The 18,566-nt window shown below is 40.5% G+C and overlaps 1 protein-coding gene across 2 annotated transcripts; it reads right to left on the bottom strand.

The window, feature by feature from the left end:
- Positions 1-656: 656 nt before the first annotated feature.
- homer1b (homer scaffold protein 1b) lies at positions 657-13,819 on the bottom strand. 2 transcript variants are annotated; one of them, XM_030791338.1, is made up of 8 exons: positions 13,544-13,819; positions 8,981-9,112; positions 7,774-7,870; positions 7,111-7,264; positions 2,359-2,515; positions 1,604-1,714; positions 1,348-1,428; positions 657-845 (listed from the first exon to the last, which is right to left on the bottom strand). In XM_030791338.1, the coding sequence occupies exons 1-8, from the start codon at positions 13,817-13,819 to the stop codon at positions 657-659; spliced, it is 1,197 nt and encodes a 398-aa protein (XP_030647198.1). The 2 variants fall into 2 exon arrangements, with proteins under 2 accessions (XP_030647198.1, XP_030647197.1); XM_030791337.1 differs by having other exon boundaries at positions 7,111-7,271; positions 7,778-7,870.
- Between the last annotated feature and the right edge of the window lie 4,747 nt (positions 13,820-18,566).

Here is an 18,566-nt window from a genome sequence, read left to right as displayed (position 1 = left end):
GTAATCCGACAGGCGGAGGCAGTTCCCTTCACTGAGGGGGAAAAGGTCAGCTGCTGGGCTACATTGTCATGGCTCTAACATCCCGAAGACTTAGTCAGGCTCATTCCCAGCGTCCTCTGCCGCGCCTTGCGTGTCCTGCATCGCCTGTTACTCGCTACCCAATAGAAAGAAAGAAAACTGGCAGCTTTTTCCCCTCTCTTTGTTAATTGTTTGCCTATCACTGGCCGTACATAAATTAATATAGTGAGGAAGAATGCCGGAAATCATAAAAGAGAGAAGGGGAAATATTAAGTGCTGGGTTTGTACACAGTAGGGGGAACTGGAAAAAAAAAAAATCGAACATTTCTTTCGTGAAATTGGTTTTATCCACGTGAAAAATTCAAGTGCTGTCGAGTGTTTATGTAAGCATGTACGTAAGTGTTTGAGAGGTGTCCTCCAGTCAGGAAGGCTTTAAGTGGATACAGGCCACGTTCCCTTTGCTTGGCGTCTTATCATATACCGTTTTGTTTTTTTGGGTGTGCGTCCACCAGGCTGCTGTGCCCCCCCGCCCCCCTTTTTTTTCCAGTCATAGATTTTTTTTTGTTTTTTTTGTTGTTGTTTTTTTTTTTGCTTTTTGAGGCAAAAGGTCAGATGTTGGGAAAAGGGGGCCGTGCTCTTTAACTACCCTCAATCAGCTTGGCCAGGTTGTCCCTCAGCTCGGTCAACTCGAAGATCTTTCCATCCAGGATTTCTAGAAGGGTCTTTAGATTCTTCCGGAAGGTGTCCTGTTCTGCCTGGCTAGCCTCCAGTCGCTGCTCCAGATCGGCTAGCCGTGTCTCCAGGTCCTTATTCCGCGTGTCCGTCTCCTGTAAAGAGGAATAAAGTTCTTGGAAAACTTGCCTGAATTCTGTTACCACATAAAGAACATTGAGCAGACATTTAATGTTCAAGCGTAACGTTGTTATTTCAGAAAATGAAATAAAATCCTTATTAAAAATAACAACAACAAAAAATTAAACTCTAAGGTAATTTTCCAGTAAACATAATTCGACATAAACAATTTCAATTTCAAATTCAGTTGCAATTTCAGTTGTTTATGAAGCTTCAGAACTGAAGTGCTTATTCTGCTCAGACTGTGTTGAACAGCAGACAGAGCTGTATGAGGTGTAATTGTGATGGGTGAAAGCAAAGAATTTCTGCCCTGGTGGTCCCCGGGGCTGGATATAAGAAAACACTTCACTAGCAAATTAAGACACCCTACCCTTCCCCTAGTGACTGTATTAAACCTAATCTTTTAAGTTTTTCGGCCAACTGAAATCACAGAGCTATCGTCTCTTCTCACTCGGTTTCCTGTAGGAGCCTCCTTACCTGCAATTTCTCAGTGAGTGCATCTTTTTCCGATTGTAGCACTTTGGCGTTTTCCATTTCTTCTTTCAACTTTTCCATCTCCTAAAAAAAAAAAAAAAAATAGAAAAATAGTTTGCATACATTAGAGAAGTGATTATTCCCCTGTTGTATTGTGAATGCTTTTGAAACACCTGGTGAGGGGAAATCTACATAGTATGGGTTGCTGGACAATAGGATGAACTAAGAAAAGATGAGGGTTGGATGCTTAGATGAATACCTCTTCTTTAGCTTTCAGAGTCAGTTCCAGCTCCTCTATGGTTTGGTTGAGTTCTGTTTTGTGTGATTTGATGACATTGGCTTGTCCACTCATGCATTCTAGTTCTGTTACCTAAAAATAAACAGGTCACAGGAGGAACCAATATTGCTGAATAATGGAAGAGTTTAGGAACAATCTACGGTGCTCAAAGCAAATTAATTCAGAAAGCATTTGTACACATAAAAAACACGCACACCTACGCGCACACACCAAGCACACGTAAAAACACGCACATACATGTTGTCTGCATACGGGCGTCCCTTGCCTATGTCATTTTACAATGACAATAACCAAATAACCTAGCTCTAAACACTCACCACAACCAACAAATAGTTTGGTCTTGTAACAATAATATCTCTTTTTCTGAAAACACTTTTTCTCAAGTGGGCACCAGCAAAATGTTCCCGTTGGGTCAATGTGTCCCCACTAGGTAACTAGTCCTCATTATGTCAAAAGAACTTCAGTCATGCACATACACATGCTTAACAAGAACTCCGTCATCTCTGCATATAACTGTATTGATTTTTTTTTTTTACACACTTTTCACTTTTTTTTTTTTTTTTAAACTTCTTGCTGTCCCTCCTCCTCTACGGGTACATCTCTTCTGAGAAACCCCTTTCCAAGTCTGTATGTATTTTTTTTTTCTGAATCAGAACCCTTTCATGTCATTATATAACATTATATAACTCTTTTGTTCCCATGCAGCGTCCCCTCACTCTTTTGTGCAGTCTCTCCGCTTCCTCTTGATAAGCCGCCAGCTGCTGCTTCCACTGTTTGACGTTGGCCGTAGATTCCAGGAGCGCTGCCGTTAGTTTAGCGTTGTTGCTCTTCAGTGCTGCTAACTCAGCTTCCCAGTGCTTGGTTACAGTGGGGCTGTAACAAAAAACAAACAAACAAAAAAAAAGACAAAACAAAATAAAAGAAAATAAAAGATAAAACATGAATATAGTAGGAGGACACTTCAATTATTAAAACACATCATGTTCATAGTTAGGCCATCTACCGGGTAAAATGACTAATCCCTGCACCCCTATGTAGTAAGAATTGTAATACACTGTAATTACTGTGTGGAATAGGATATTATTTAATGTATGTATAAAAGCATCATTCATACCAGTTAGTCACAATAGTTTTTATGGAATATAGAACTGCAATGTCACAATAGCCACTTGCAAAAAATGACACAGGATTCGCATTATCTTTGAGTAATTGAATGATTTACTATTGACTGGGACCATAGAATGTGTTTAATCCTACAATCAGTTTATCAGCTCCATAGCGTAGGACAAGTGACTAAAACGGACTGAGTGGAAAAAGGCCACTGCTGTGTTTGTGATGTGTTTTAACTCAAAATCACTCTGCACTTAAAGTAAATTAAAAGAGATTATATCAGAAACTCTGAAGACCGTGATTTGAATTTGTCATTCCTCTGTCAAATCTAAAAGGGAGAAAATATGTAATTGGTCAGCAAAGGAAGAAAAAAAAAACCCTTTTTTGTATATGAACTGCTGGTATTTAACAGGCCAACAAGATCAGCGTACTTGTGGATTAGTCTGTACTGATGAGGGAACAAAGCTGAACTGATAAGATACTAATGCACATGTGACAGTGACGTATCTGTACTTAATTTCCAAACTGTTTGCATAACATTCACTTTACACTGCAAGCAGAAACAAGTACAGCAGGTACTGCTCAGAAGTGCCAAGTCCAGAAACAAAGGACAATTTCTCGTCATCGGTCACCCGCTGTTATAAAGCAGTTCTAAAACGCAAGTACGACACGTACTCTCAACCCACCTCTCACTTCTCAAAGCCTTGGATTGGTCCCCAAACCTGTCATCCAGCCCAGCAGGGGGCGCAGTGGGAAGAGCTCCCACCTCTGCTCTCTCTCCCACACACGGCCAAGCCATCCTCACACTGTCAAACGTATGGAATTCAGTGTTACGAAAAAAAAAAAAAACCCACCCACACTCAGGTCCAAGGGAAGATAATGCTAATTCCCCAATTAGCATCCAAGCTCCCCCATCAACCCCCACACCCCTTCCTCCTCTCACGTTGCAACCCCCTCCAGAACTCATGACGGGTGATGTAGAAACCTAGAGACGACACTTCATCCTACACTTCAACACCCACTGAGTCTCTGACACAACACGAAGGAGGCCTCACTCATTTATAAAGCCCCAAAGAGGCATGCTGGGCTGAGAGAGGAATGACAGTCTCCAAGAAACCGTCTCTTCTCGCGGAGAGAAGCGAAAAGGACGTAGTGTCTCACTTTACGTTCAGTGAGACAGGGAGGGAAGTATGAGCTGAGATCTCCATTAACTATGCTGTTATGCTGAAGGACCTTATTACGGTAAGTGAGAGGCAATTTAATCTGGGGAAGAACAAAAAAAAAAGATTTGCTGAGTTATCTTGAATAATTAGCACTATGTTAAAGTAAAACAATTTACTGAGGACCGCTTCAGAATTGAGATTTAACTAGCGCTTCTGTCCCTGCTTTTGTTTAAAGAACATTATGCGACCGTAAGCTTGACGGTGACTTCTCTCAGTTTTGCATTTTAAAACTGTTTTAAAGAGTTTGATGAATAAAAGAGAAAAAAAAAATCATTATTTCATTCAGCTGAATTAAAGCAAATACCATGACAGCTGGTTAGTGGTAACAAATGTTGTCTATTTCATACTCTCGCAAACTTTAATGAACAAATATATTTTCTTCAAGTATTTGTAAAACCAATTTCATCACTATTTTGGATCTTCAGATATTTTCTTTATCATTCTAATATGTACAACATCACTATGTCTCTGTTTTTCATTTAATCTCCTTTGTTTTGTTTTTTTATTAAGTCTTGTACATGTAAAATAAAGTCTTTGGGCCACCATTTAGTGTGAGAGTGTGAATTGGACAAGTTGCTCTGAATAGTATATACAAACTGTGCTCTGCAGGTTCACAAACAAATTTTGTCTGACAATTTGTGAAATTACACCAGTTTAGAGAGTCACCCTTCACGCAGACTGAAAGAAAATCAATGCACTCCCAACACTCTCAAGTTTCTCTACTGAAATTTGGACTTGCATGAGTCTTAAATCCCTCTGAGTGTTTGTGATGGCAATGCCGTCACCAAAAAACGTGAGCAGATTATGACTCATGTGCAGTTCAATCAGTTGACTAAATAAAATGAGTATGCACGCATTACGTTACCATGGAAACCCTTCCACCTAAACAAAAGGATATACATACACGCTCCTTAGACAATTCGACACAGCTTATAATTTGGCCATCATCCAGTACCGTCCCAATCAAACCAGCCCATGTATCTGTTTGTGTGTGAGGGGGTTGTGGAGGGGGGGGTTTCTGTCTGTTTTTGTATGTGTTGGTTGTAGGTCTGTCTGTGTGTGTGCATGCGTGTGTGTGTGTGTGTGTGTGCGTGTGTTTGTGTGTGTGCATGTTAGATGAAAGATGTCTTATATTCATCACTAACTAATGAGCTACAATTCTTATGAAATTCACCTTACACCCAAATATGTCATAAACATACCACTATCGTCCTGCCAAGGGTACAGTTACAGCATAAGTATCTCTGAATCAACACCAACATAAAATCAGTCATGGAGGCAGTCCCATGACCAGTCCTATACACATAACACCTTCTGCTTATTCTGAGTCAAACCCAGATTCAGTCTGTGGGTTTGCCCTCAGCTCTGACAAAGTGCTAAAGCTTGCAACACCGGCTGTTTGTAATGTTTTTTCCCCCCACAAACACAAATCCTTTTATTTATTTATTTATTTTTTAATATTTTCCAACTTAGTGAAAAATTCATCGACTGTGAAGGAAGGAATACTTTTCTGACCATATGAAAAAAACACACACTGAGTCAAATCTGGACCGTAAGTGGAATGACAGAGGCACAAAATCGATATAGAGCGACAATTTCAGCAACTTTGTATTATGTAAGACAGTCGCAACATTTAATTAACATGTCAAACCCTTTACAGCTCACATAGGTTCATTCATTTTCGAAAAATGTCATAAAAATACATTTGATTGATACATTGTCATTACAGTACCATAAAAAGCTCAACAAGTTCCACAAAAACAGCCATCTGTGATAAACCGCCTCTTTAAGGAATGTTTCTTTTTCAAGATAATCGAAAAAAGGAGCACCAAAAAAGAAGACTGAAATTAACATATCGTACTTAAACAAAACAATTATTTTAGACCTCCATAAAGAACACGTCACTGTTTTATTACCTGGCATCAAAAATCAGCGCTTTTAGTAATGCAAGTTCTTTAAAGTACAAATGTGCAGAAACAAGTGATACAGTACATTTATAAGGAATGTGATATGTTGCCAGTTGCTATATTCAAAAAGATCAGAACCCGAAGGATGGCGACTGGGTTATGGTTTTTTTATCAGAAGGAGAGCGTTTATAACTCGGTTCTGAAAAAAACAAACAAAAAAAAACGTAAAAAAAATTAAATAACTCTCTCAAGAAAACCATATATCGTTGGTATGTTCAAATGCTACACAGTATTGCCTTTACATTTTTTTTTGTTTGTTTGGTTGGTTGGTATTTTGTTTGTTTTTGTTTTACATAAATGATTTCACAATGGTACATAAGTCCTGCTCAGTTTTGATTAAGACACTCTCTTCAAACCCGACCGATATCCTAGGGACACTTTGTTGATGACAGCATCGTGTTTTTAATTAGCCTCTCACTTAAACAGTGCTTGTACTGACTGAATTCATAACAATATGCTTGACTGCAGCTGTCATTGTCTACAAAATTCAATTAGGTCTTTCTTTTGGTTCTTCATTTTGTTTTTTCTTTTTAACAGTTTACGACACATTTTAGCAGTTTGGCCGATTCAGGCCTGTACAGAGGATGAACATAATGTGTGTGGAGGGTGTAGCTACATCCTACAAAAGATTCGCATTCTAAAGGCTTTTCAAAATGCAGGTGAAAGCTTGACTATGTTAAGTTACGTAAAGCATGCTGCCAAATGTACATTTCAGTTTAAACATGAAGAGGCAAACCTGAGAGACTCAAACTGTGGGACATGGCCCAGCCTATGTGCTACAAAATAAAGCATCTAAGCATGTTGATCCACTGCTCCAAACTCATTCAACTGAATCAATACTCAATGAATCAGGTGAATCAAACTGAATCAAGACTCAATGAATCAGGTGAATCAAACTGAATCAGGACTCAATGAATCAGGTGAATCTAACAGAACTGAATCTAACAGAAGGTTTGGGATTATCAGATTCCAATGGTGATGCATTTCCTAAGAGCTGGCATATTTTAGCAGACCTCACCTTTTGTATAAGATTTGAATGACACACTTATGATGTTATAAATTCTATGAGGGGTGTTCCCATGAGGTCATGAACAAAGGTAGTGAACCACAAAAAAAGATTTTTGCATTGAGGCTACTGAACCAGGATTAAGGTGGACGTGCTGTTTACCTGTGAGCGAGCGAAGGTGTATTCTGTGACGACTCCGATGGAACCTCAGAATTTGGAGACATGTCTGATAGAGTGACATCATCACCAGTGCCATTAATCCGGCAGAGGTCAGACGTCACCGGTGGGGTCAAGGGTGAATGGATGTCACCCGGCGCTGATTCCTTACAGAAGTCACAAACAAACAAGGCTTCAACGAATCTATTTTAGCAAAAGTCACAGCCGTATTTGTGTGTATCAGATTTCTCAATGGTTGTATCAAAGCTCATATGGATAAAACTTCTCAGAAAAAGACTACTGATCAAGGATCAGTTTTTGCCATTCATGACCCTAATACATACAATTATGTGGCAGAAAAGCATTGCTGATCTTTGATCAGCACTCTTACTTTAGATCACTCTATATATATGGACCTGAAACAAATCTAATAAAGACCTAAATTTGCACCATCCAACTGATCAGAGGCAGAATGAAAAATCATGCAGAGTAATATTTCAATCAATCAATCAATCAGAAATCCAGAAATTTCTTAAAACAGCGTGACGTCAGAGTTAGTTCTGTGCTTGTGTACAACGTATTTGTACAATAAATATAACTGAAGTCATTTAACTGCAAGGCTTTAATGTTGAGGTGAGGTCAGTGGGTGAGGTTTAACTTTAGGGTAACATACCTGAGAAGGGGAGCTTGTAAGTTCCATCTTCTCTAAAGACTTCTCTTTCGCTAGGCGGGCTGCTTCCTTGTACTCTGCAAATTTGTCTGCAAACTGACATGAGGAGTAAGCAGTGAGAAAACCCAGAGGGCTTGAAAAGCGCAAATTACAAGACGGCACTTCAGTTTCCCTTGAACTTGAAGCATAGACGTAAAAACGAAGGAAACATCTTTTAGAGGGCAAACACTTCCCAGGGTGTCACAGAGGCATCCCCATTTACTTTAGCATGGGTAGATTATACGGAGTACACTTCTCTTGACTAACAATAAAAATAGCCTTATAGTAAGACAGGTTCACAATCACATATCAATGATTCATCTGTATTTGAACAATTTTATGGTATTTTGATCATAACTTTTGTGTCTCAAACATCTTTATATGACAGTTCTCATAATAAAAGTATGTGTGTATGGAGGCATTGCGAGCGAGCGCGCGTGTGTGTGTGTGGTGTGTGTGGTGTGTGTGTGTGGTGTGTGTGTGTGAGAGTGAGAGAGACAGTTGCATCTGAGTGCAAGTGGAGTAAATTACAAAGTGAAAAATGAAAAAAGTCTGTCTGTACAATAGAGATAAGATAAGAATGAGTGAATGACTGGAGCTTTAATTACTGGATAAGAACCAGTGTGTGAATGCGTGATTACACATAAACAGTAGAACGACAGTGATTGAGTGAGTTTGAGTTAATGACAAAAAGAGAAGAGAAGAGAAGAGAAGAGAAGAGAAGAGAAGAGAAGAGAAGAATAGTCTTGTATAAGCTTGACAGTGAAGCTGTAGTTCGCCTCCCCCAGTTCACGACAGCGCTTAATCATAATGCAGGAGGAGAGAGCGAGGAACACCACACAGATGCAGCCTCCCACCAGCTGATGACTGTACATTGCCTTATTAGGACACAGTGTGTGGGTGTTTCCCAACTCACAGAGTGAGTGAGAGAGAGAGAGAGAGAGAGAGAGAGAGAAAGAGAGAGAGAAGGTGAGTGAGAGAGAGGGGGAGTGGGTGAGAGAGAGAGAGAGGAGTAGAGAAGGCGAGTGGGGGGGGGGTGAGAGAGTTTGACAGACAAAAAAGAAATGAAAGAGGGTGTTGAGAGAAAGAGAGAGACTAATGAGAGAGAGAGAGAGAGAGAGAGAGAGAGAGAGAAGGAGAGAAAGAGAGGGAATATATTCCACCCACCTTGGCGAGGTGACGTTCTGAGGAGAAGCCTAATCCATACACTGTGTTGGCACGGCTGTCTGCCCACTGCCCGAATTTCTGTGACGTCTTTGTGAAAGTCATGTTCGGGGTGATAGTGCTGTTTATTATTGCCTGAGGAATCCAGGAAAAAAAAAACAAAGTCTCTTGCAACACACTGAACATCAAAAGAACATGAGGGTACACAAGGGAAAAGTATCACCATTTCAAAGGACCTTGAAAAGAAAATACCAGTGTCTATGGTCTATTCAGCTCCCAAAAGTTAGAAGTTCAGAATAGAGTCAAATTCTACAGCAGATGTGTGACAGTAAAGCACAATTCTCTTCCTCTCTCAACAAGGAATATCTTTTGAGGACAAACTCGAGGGATAATGGGGTCAAATAGCATGCTAATTTAAAATGGACTGATTGACAGTGCCTTCAAGGAGTGAACAAAATCTGTGCGGTCTCAGCCTTAGACATTTCCATCACTCAATTCTGAGCAACTAACCCAGTCCTGCTTAAGATAGTACACGTGCGAGAAATCAGTAAATATCAACTAGCTCAGAGATGTATAGGCATGTGTGTTGCTAAGGTGTGTGTGTGTGTGTGTGTGTGTGTGTGTGAGAGAGAGAGAGAGAGAGAGAGAAAGAAAGAGAGAGAGAGAGGGGGGGTGGGGGGCTGAGGGAGAGAATGGAACTCAGTGAATTCAATAAATTGCTACATTAGCTCATAGTCTAATCGACTCATCAATCACTCATTTCTCTAGTCACGTGGTAAAACGAGGATAAACATGATGCTGAAAATTGGCAACTTCAATCACCCAGGACAACAGTTTTATTTCAACCAATTATTTAAGGCACTTAGGACAAGTGGCTGCAATAAAACGCAACGCGTTACCTGCTTTATAACATGGTGAAATGTTATCGACGGAATGACCAGCAATACTGCCAGCAAATGTGTCTGTGTAGGCGGAAAACCAAGAGCATGCAAGGGGGGGAGAGAGAGAGAGAGAGAGAGAGAGTGAGGGAGAGAGAGAGAGAGAGAGAGAGAGAGAGAGAGAGAAGAGGTGGGAGAGGAATAGAACATGATGGGAAAAAAAGGACAGGCAGATGGACTGATCCAGACAGCAATGGATAAATAAATGTATAGGATTTTAGTTTTCTTTATTTTATTTATTTATTTATTTTTAATTCCTCAAATCTCTCATCTCCTCTGCATCCTCCCACACATTTCCAGGACTACAGTGGGTGGGCCACAACCTTGTGATTCCCAGGGAGAAAGCTCCATCTCCCTCCCTCAGTTTCCTGCGTTTCTTCTGTATGTGTTACACAAACCACCTCTCACTTGACTGAGTGGGAGCGAGTCTCTCTCTCTCTCTCTCTCTCTCTCTCCCTCTCCCTCTCTTTCTCTCTCGCTCGCTCTTTCTCACACACTCTCTCTCTCTCATCCACCCCCTCATCTCTCCCTGCGAAGAGCGATCACTCCCATTAGCCCCCTGCTACTTGCACATGCACATCCTTTTCTCTGGTGGGCTGTGTTGCTGCTGTGGGTTTGTCTTTGCCACAGTAGATGTTTTATGTTTCGACATAGGAATTTTATAGCCCAGGGCTACCCTTAAATCCCATGTAATGCTGTATTTTCTTTACTATGGTCAAACATTTTGAAGCAATTCTAACACCTTGGCCATGAGTAAGTAAAAGAAAAAAAAGAGAGAGAGAGAGAAAGAGAAAGAGACAAGAGACTGGCAGCCAAAATATATCAATATTCAGAAAGTCAAAATGCAGTAGTGAGTCTATGGTTAGTAATGTCAGCTAACATTTAAATTGCACGCTAAAGAATAAATGAACTAGACAAAAAATGTGTATGCATGGTCTGAAATGTTATGCAGAACAACTAATTATGCTGAATAGCAAATGTAGTGACATGACAGCACACATTCCAAGTCAGGAACTGACAGATTTGAATCTTGTTGTGCAGGCTCTTAGCATACATAACGCTGCGCTATCAGAATGCTAAAAGGCTATGTATATTACAGATGCAGGGAGTGTAGCTCTTCCGGATGGCTAATCTTAGCACACGCAGTATCTCTGCAGGCTTGTAATTGCATGAAAGCCTTGTTGTGGGTGGACAACCAGTAAATGCTACCGGCGTGAATTACACTTCAGAACAGTGGTTTTTTTGTTTTGTTTTGTTTTGTTGTTTTTTTTAAATTGGGGGTGGGGTGGGGGGGTCAAAGCTACACTCTGGCAAGATTCATATGCATACAAGTTAAAGTACCAAAAAAAAAAAAAAAAAAACATTTAATGAGTCATCTGATCATAAAAAAAAAAACCTTTGATTAAGGGGTGGTTGGAAAACCAGCGGGGTTCCTGTGGACTAACTGGATGACTGGTTCTCTCTGGAGTGGTACAGTTTAGACCAGACTCAGCAGAAAGCTTCTTAAATCTTCTCAGCTCTTTACTACTGAACCATTTTAAAAGCTTCACACGGCATTCTGAGAAACATCTGGTGTAGCTGTATTCAGAGTAGACTTTCCAGTTCCAGACACGCTTTTTCCATCTAAGTGTTCTGTTCAAAAATCAGGTGTATTTTATCCAAACCCCTTTTTGTAATTCAGAGGCAACTCCTTCTTTAACACGGTATGTTTCGGCTACGCAGAGACATTTTGCCATTCTTCACAAAAATCACAACCATGTGACATTTTATGATTTCTCGAGATGTTGCAAGCACATACGACCATGGGCGGCAGGTAAAAACAGAGCGACGTTGACTGAGCTAAGTATGCCTGTGTGAAGGATTACCGTCATTCAAATATTGCACACTGGCAATGTTTCTTGAGTCTGCTGATGCATAATTAGAATTAATACTTACAAACACGGAACTCATTACAATCCGAGTGCACCTTTCGCAAGAGGGTAATTAACCGTTTTGTTTTTTGGAGCTTTTTATAGCTATCATTTTAGCCAGGGGCAGACGTTGGCTTCCCCAGTCAGGGACAATAATCCCTCCTAGGATTTATAGATGGCTCCATAGCTAGTGGTCAGAGCAAGGCGAAGAGCTGTTGGGCCAAATGAGAAATGAAGCACACTCAGGGACTTCGACAAGAAGCCAGAGTTTACACAAGCCAACAGATTAGTGTAGCCTTGTATTACTGCCACTGAAGGCCAGCGTAAACCAATGGTGAAATTCCCCTTATATGACCTTAAGACCACATTCGTTCTACTGACCCCATTCCAAAGCCACGCTGTCATATGAGCGCTCTTGAAATCCTTGCAACGACTTCATTCAAACGCTACGCACAGTGTCTCAGATCTTATTTATATACAACCAGGGAAATATTCCACATTCATAATTTGACTTAACAGAATCAAAAAGCAACTGACGACTTGACGTATGACGGCAATACAAACGCATTCGCTAAAAACACAGCGAAAAAAATTTTCCTTAAAAATCAACGTGCGTTGGTCATTTCAACTGAACAGTAACTTCTAGGCTAATACCGTGTTGTCTCGCTGCGTGTGAAAACTCTGGTGCACAGGGATCACCTTGCATGTTATTTCTGTCGCTGAAACTCAGTGCTAGATGAAGAAGAATCCTAAAACAGAGGCATACTCCACAGGGGTCTATTTTAACTGCCCCATACACACTCTCTTTCAGTGCACCATGCTAAAGAAAGGGAGGGATTAAGTTGCCCGTGGTCTCAGCTATCCCTCTCTCGTCTCATCCGAATGGCTGATGTGCGTGGAGAAAAGATGCATGAGTATCTCCATGGTCATTAGACTTTCGTTATTTTTTGGTGCCTGATCAAATATGTATGATTCATTTTTCTGTCCATTCAAGTAATACAATGGGATGGGGGGGGTCTGAATGGAATTCTGATGGAGCTCGATCAGACATCGATCACCCTCTGATCACCCTCCTGCTGGTAAAGAAAAAAAGGTACGCCAGCTTTTGGTAAAAAAAATAATAATAATAATAATAAGGGGAGGAGGCTACACTGACTTATATGAATGCAATTTGGTTTTTACTGCAGCTACAGTACTCGAAGCCACTGTGTCTGCTAATGTTGTCTTGACCACTGGACCAGTGCACCATAAGTATTAGGTTACACTTAAACAGTCCCACACTCTCTGTAGGGACCAGAAACCTGCTTACCTTGGCACATGTCTGATATCAATTTCTATCGCACATTTTACTCCTTTACTAGTTGACTGTAGTATGCATTCAAATCCGTTGTGAAAAGCCAATGCACTTGCAATGCACTAAAACTAAGGCTTGGAACCAGTCAAAGTGAACTGTAAGTTGCATTATATTGGAAACAGATAACTGTCATATTCGTACATAGACAACAAGGTGACTTTGGTTGGAAAGTCCATTTTGGAATTAAAATGAACTGAGGACTTTAATCTGAACATTGCTCTTAGAATTGGCCTGAACTCAATTCTAAGCGTGGGACTTTGGCCCACAAATGACAGAACCAAACAGAACCAGGTATCTCACTTAAGGCCATACAATCTGATGGTAAGGAGCTGCAGAAGAAGCAGAGGGAGAGAGACGGCCATACCTTCGACCCATCCAGGCTGATGATCCTATAGACATTTCTGGTGCTGTCGTAGAAGTAGGAGACAGTGACAGCATGTTTGCTGGTGGGGACCCAGTTCTTCTTGGTGTTAGGGTCGATCTGGAAGACGTGTGCTCGGGTGCTGTACACAGGTTGCTCCCTGAAAGGGACGAAAAAGAAATGGTGAACCTCCTTGTGCCGGAGCACCGTGGTTTCTCCGAAGCCGCAAGGCGAACTGGACCGGCCCGGCAATCGGATGACCATCTCGCCTGCCTCCATCTTGTTTTTTTTTTTTTGTTTTTTTTTTTTTGCACTCGACTACACCAGAGGCATTCACCGCCTTCCCAGCCCGCCCAGACGCATGAACTCTGCTTTGCTCAGACAGGAATACCAGCTGTTTGGCTAGAGCGGGGCGGGAGACTAAATATAGGCCAGGGACGCAGTAATCTGTCACGATCCTACCCACCCCCTGGTTTGATCTTTCTTGTCAAGCCTGCCCCTGACCATGCGCAGGGGCGGGTAAAAGAGCATGCTCAATTACAGCGAGACACAGGATGGGCATATGCTGACCACAAACAGAGAAGACAGACGGTCAGAACCTCCTCTTATTGGGCTGCTTTTTGCTTTATATCTGAAAGCTGAAGTTGAAATTCTCTTCAGACCATAGGGGTAAATTCTGTCCAAGGAGTTGTCAAGTTATTTTTCTGTCCACTCATGCAAGTGTGTGAGGATACATAAGTGAGAGGGTTCAAAGTAGTTGAGGAGTTGATTTAGGAGTCGTGGTTTCCCAAATTCCTATTAAAGGGCATTTACTTAAAGGCTTGCTGCAATTTTATTCCTCTGTGTGAGCCATGCCATTACAAACAATAGATATTTTCTTTTGTGTAACTAAAATGCCACTTAAATCTAGAAAATGTTACCCATGTCAATTAAGTCTACCTTTTTAAATGTGAAATAACTTTCGCATCATCTCCAGTCGGTGTTCGAGGGTCAAGAACAGGAGTGTGGCAAACAACACCCACATGGTTGTAATCACACATCAAGCAAAAGGACAATAAGCGCTAGGGTTTTTTTTAACTGGACAGACTAAAAGTGAAACAGAGTACAGCATCATGCAGACACAATCAGCAGCAACAGCTTCTCCCATGGGTCCACGCTGGAGCTGTGTGTGGGAGAGTTACCGAGCAACTCATCGTCCCGTTCTCTTCATCGCTGGCAGATGGAGGCTTCTAGCATCAACCGCACACCCAGTCAACCCCCATGATGACCCAATTCCAACCTCCAATCCTTTAAAAACATAGTTACAAGCCCCCCAACCTCCATTCATACTAGTACAACATGCTTACTGATTATCAGAATCATAGGATCAAGGACAGACGACTCGAGATAAGCTGTGTGGATTCAGACATGGGAGATACAGTTGGTTGTCTTCCCACTTCCAACAACAGCTAATGCCCATGATCAATTCCATTACTGTGCGCCAAAAACTGCCTATCGTCAGGCGCGATGCTAAGAAATATGCATGCAAAGAGGGAGTGATGGAGGCAATGAAGGGGAGGAGAGTGTGAAAAAGAGAGAGGGAAAGCTAGCAGAGTGCGAGGAGACGTTGATAGGGAAGTGCTTACACTGCACTGGGGGGTGTTGAGGATCTTTGAACAACATCAAAGGACCTCTTGCATAATTAGCATTAAAATTCAGCAGCAATCACCATACGTGAAGTGAAAAAAAAAAAATTACAGAGAAGGGAAGTTAGAAGTTGAGTTTCAACCTGAGACTTCTGAGAACTGACAAATTAGCGATGCTAGAGAAACAGGGTATGCACAAAAAAAAAGAAGAAGAAGAGGTGGAAGAAGAGGGAAGAAAAGACAAGACAAAAAATTTCAGGAATTAAAAGTGTCAAAACGGGGAAATAATTCCTGGTAGTGATATAAAAAATCATCATAATGATTGAAGAATCATAAATAATTTTGCATTATTGCATTGCTTTGCTAAATGTTGTGCATCATTAAGGAACAACAGGCATTTAGTTACTTTATGGTTATGAAACAAAAGTTCTTTTTATTGACCAATGTCTAAAGTCACCTCACATCAAACCTTGACGTTTGCATTAAACCTGATCTCATATTAAATCTTGATGCTTACATGAAATCTGCCAACTTAACCGACTTGTGTGAATAAGCGTAGGGGAAGGCAGTGAAGTAAAGGTTAGCTTTCTGGTAGTACATGGGCTGGGGCTCTGATTTGTCTGCCCTCAAACAACTTCAGTACCATCTTAAGCGTGTGAGCTGTGAGTAACTGATATATATATATATATATATATATATATAAACACACACACACACACACACATATATATATACACACACACATACTGATATAGATATAGATATAGATATAGATATACGTTCTCCTTTGTATTACAGAACCAACTCAGACTGGATCAAACGCAATCATGATAAATAAGTTTGCAGACTGAACTGAACTGAAATGACTGGACTGTGGAGGCATACAGTTATTAGCCTTTCCCCAATAACTGTATGCCTGACTGGGGAATGAAGTCTCTGATTCATGGGTTTTGGTTAGGTTGTATAGAGACCTATGAAACACACACATCCTTAAAGCAAAGGCTCGCTCTACAGCATAAATACTCAACTGTTGGTCCTCCAGAGGATGGGTACTAGAGATTTTCCACTCTCCCTTTACATACATAGGAACCATGTATGAACACACAGTGTCCAAACTGTTGCTCTAAGTGTTCAGTAAACGGTTCAGTGATTAGGAATAACAGGACTGAATTCGGCTTTGGTGGCCACAGTTGTGTAGCCTTGCTCTAGAGTTTAACACAGTTACTGTAACTCCTTTCCTTTACCAGCAGAGGGTATGCAATTTGAGATTAATGGAAGTTGAACTTGAGTATTAAAGATGATATGTATCTGAAACGGAAGGGGTCAATTATGAAGCACTCTCCAATTCCATAGTTGTGCAAATGGATAAAAAGCACACAATAAACTAGAAAATCAAATAATATTCAATTGAAACATTCTATGAAACTCTTAGAATGATAAGAGTGCCGTTACTGAACCACAGAAAATAAATGTCAGTAAGGCTCCAGCAGGTTCTTTGTGGTCTTGAGGCCACGTCCTCAGAGGTTAAAAAAACCTTTTCAATCAATCGATTGATCTGAGAAGCAAGATATGGTCACATGAAAGATTTTCAGTTCGAACAGCAAAGGCGGAAGTTTTGCAGATGATCAATATACAGGAAAACAGGACATTTAGAAAAGGTGCTTTTACTGAGCCATCGCTGGATTACTCTCAGTTGTGGGCAACGCAGCTGAAAACATGTCCATTTAGCAGCTTACTCAGAGCAATTAACAGCATCACCTTTTTGAACGTTAAATGAGGAAAATCCATCTGGTTTGCCCTTCACTTCCTCCAAAGAAGACCAAACACCTGGTTATCTGGGGGGGTAAAATAGCGTCATTTTTTTTGTCTTGTTTTGTTTTTCTTTCTTTCTTTCTCCCAAATCTATATCTAGCCATACCACTGAAATGCCAGACTAAAAAAGAAACCATTTTGTATCTTCTTCATTTCAGAGTACTGCATCACTCTTTGCTGGGCAGACACCGAGTAACACAACACCATCATCTACCAAATAATGTAGATATTTAATAAGACAGAAGCTATATTTGCCGCTTGAAATGTCTAAATGTTATTTGCAGGTTCAACAAAGAGTGTGATGCTTGCACCAGCTAGTTTCAAATTTTCAGGTCATGCTTGCAGCATTAATGGTGAAATGGTATTTCATTTTTTCAGCTTGGGATAGTTAGTACAACAGAGCGTGTCTGCATTGAGATTCTGACAATAAGTAAGATTCTTTTGAAGTAGGTGAACAGAGTACAGCAACCCTTGTTCAAAGACATAAACTTTGTGGTGTATTAGATTAAATAAGACCAAAAAAACTCTGGAATAAGACAGATTTGGAAGAATGACTAGAGATGTTAAAAAAGTCACTACAAAATGTCCGAAGAGAGTGCATATGCCCACACAATCCTGTTCACAAGACTTATAGCTACAGCGATGTACATGCATACCGCTTAAATTGCCACTGAGTGGCTGTGATACCATTGAATACAGTAGAGTGAAAGTGACCTAACTTATTTGGGCAGTTAATTACAGCGTCGCTCGTATCATGGGAAATATACTCTGGATCTCTTTCTTTCTTTTTTTCTTCATTGAAAGAAATATATTTTGCCCATGAACTTCTCAGGAAAAGTGCGGCGAGTGGGGGCGGGGCGGAAAATGGATGTGGGGTCACACAAGGCCCTTGCAAATTGCTTTGAATATTAGAATGTACATTAATAGATGATCTCGTTCAAACTGAAGTCTTACACTTTATATAATCATTTATTTTAAAATCCTTCATCTAGTTTAAACATATTTTATGCCAGAATGTGACTCTCGTTATTCCGACAAATGAACACTAATATTAAGCATGAAATAGCCGTTAAATTATTATTCATAACAATACACGTTTTCCCAGATCATCTGTAACCTAGACTTACATTTTAAAGTTTCCCCAAAAATGGTTCCGTGGCTTATCTGGATACTATGGGAGTGCCTTGCCGAACAGGCTATGTTTTTCGCCGTTAGGTACATCAAATCACATAGATATTTATAATGAAAATACTATTACAGCCGTTTATATTTAAACTGGCTTTTCAAAAAATACGCTTAATTCTGCACTGTCGTCATATCAACACAACACTAACCCACAGAGCTGTAAGCATGTATTATGATACTTACCCCATGGTTTTCGAATTAGGGTGTCGTTAAAATAAATCCTGAGAATATAAGGCAGATTCCTGAAATTTTCTCGCAGATCGCCAGTTATTCAGAGTAACAGCACTATTACATGGCCGTTCTAATTCCTTTCAATCAGTCTTTCACTCGCTTCTTTCTCAAATGCGATCCACGCTCGCATGCAGCGGCATTTTTACAAGTAACGTTGCGTCTGCTATTACACT

This window comes from Chanos chanos, chromosome 14, assembly GCF_902362185.1.
Source record: "Chanos chanos chromosome 14, fChaCha1.1, whole genome shotgun sequence".
Classification (NCBI taxonomy): Eukaryota; Metazoa; Chordata; class Actinopteri; order Gonorynchiformes; family Chanidae; genus Chanos; species Chanos chanos.
This window is presented reverse-complemented; position numbering and strand designations above follow the sequence as displayed.

Coding starts and splice junctions, on each gene's coding strand:
- homer1b (XM_030791337.1), bottom strand. CDS start 13,819: ATGGAGGCAGGCGAGATGGTCATCCGATTGCCGGGCCGGTCCAGTTCG. Junction 9,113..13,543: donor TCAGCCTGGATGGGTCGAAG/GTATGGCCGTCT, acceptor TGGATTCCTCAG/GCAATAATAAACAGCACTAT. Junction 2,516..7,110: donor ACACCTTCGCTCGCTCACAG/GTAAACAGCACG, acceptor TTTTTGTTACAG/CCCCACTGTAACCAAGCACT.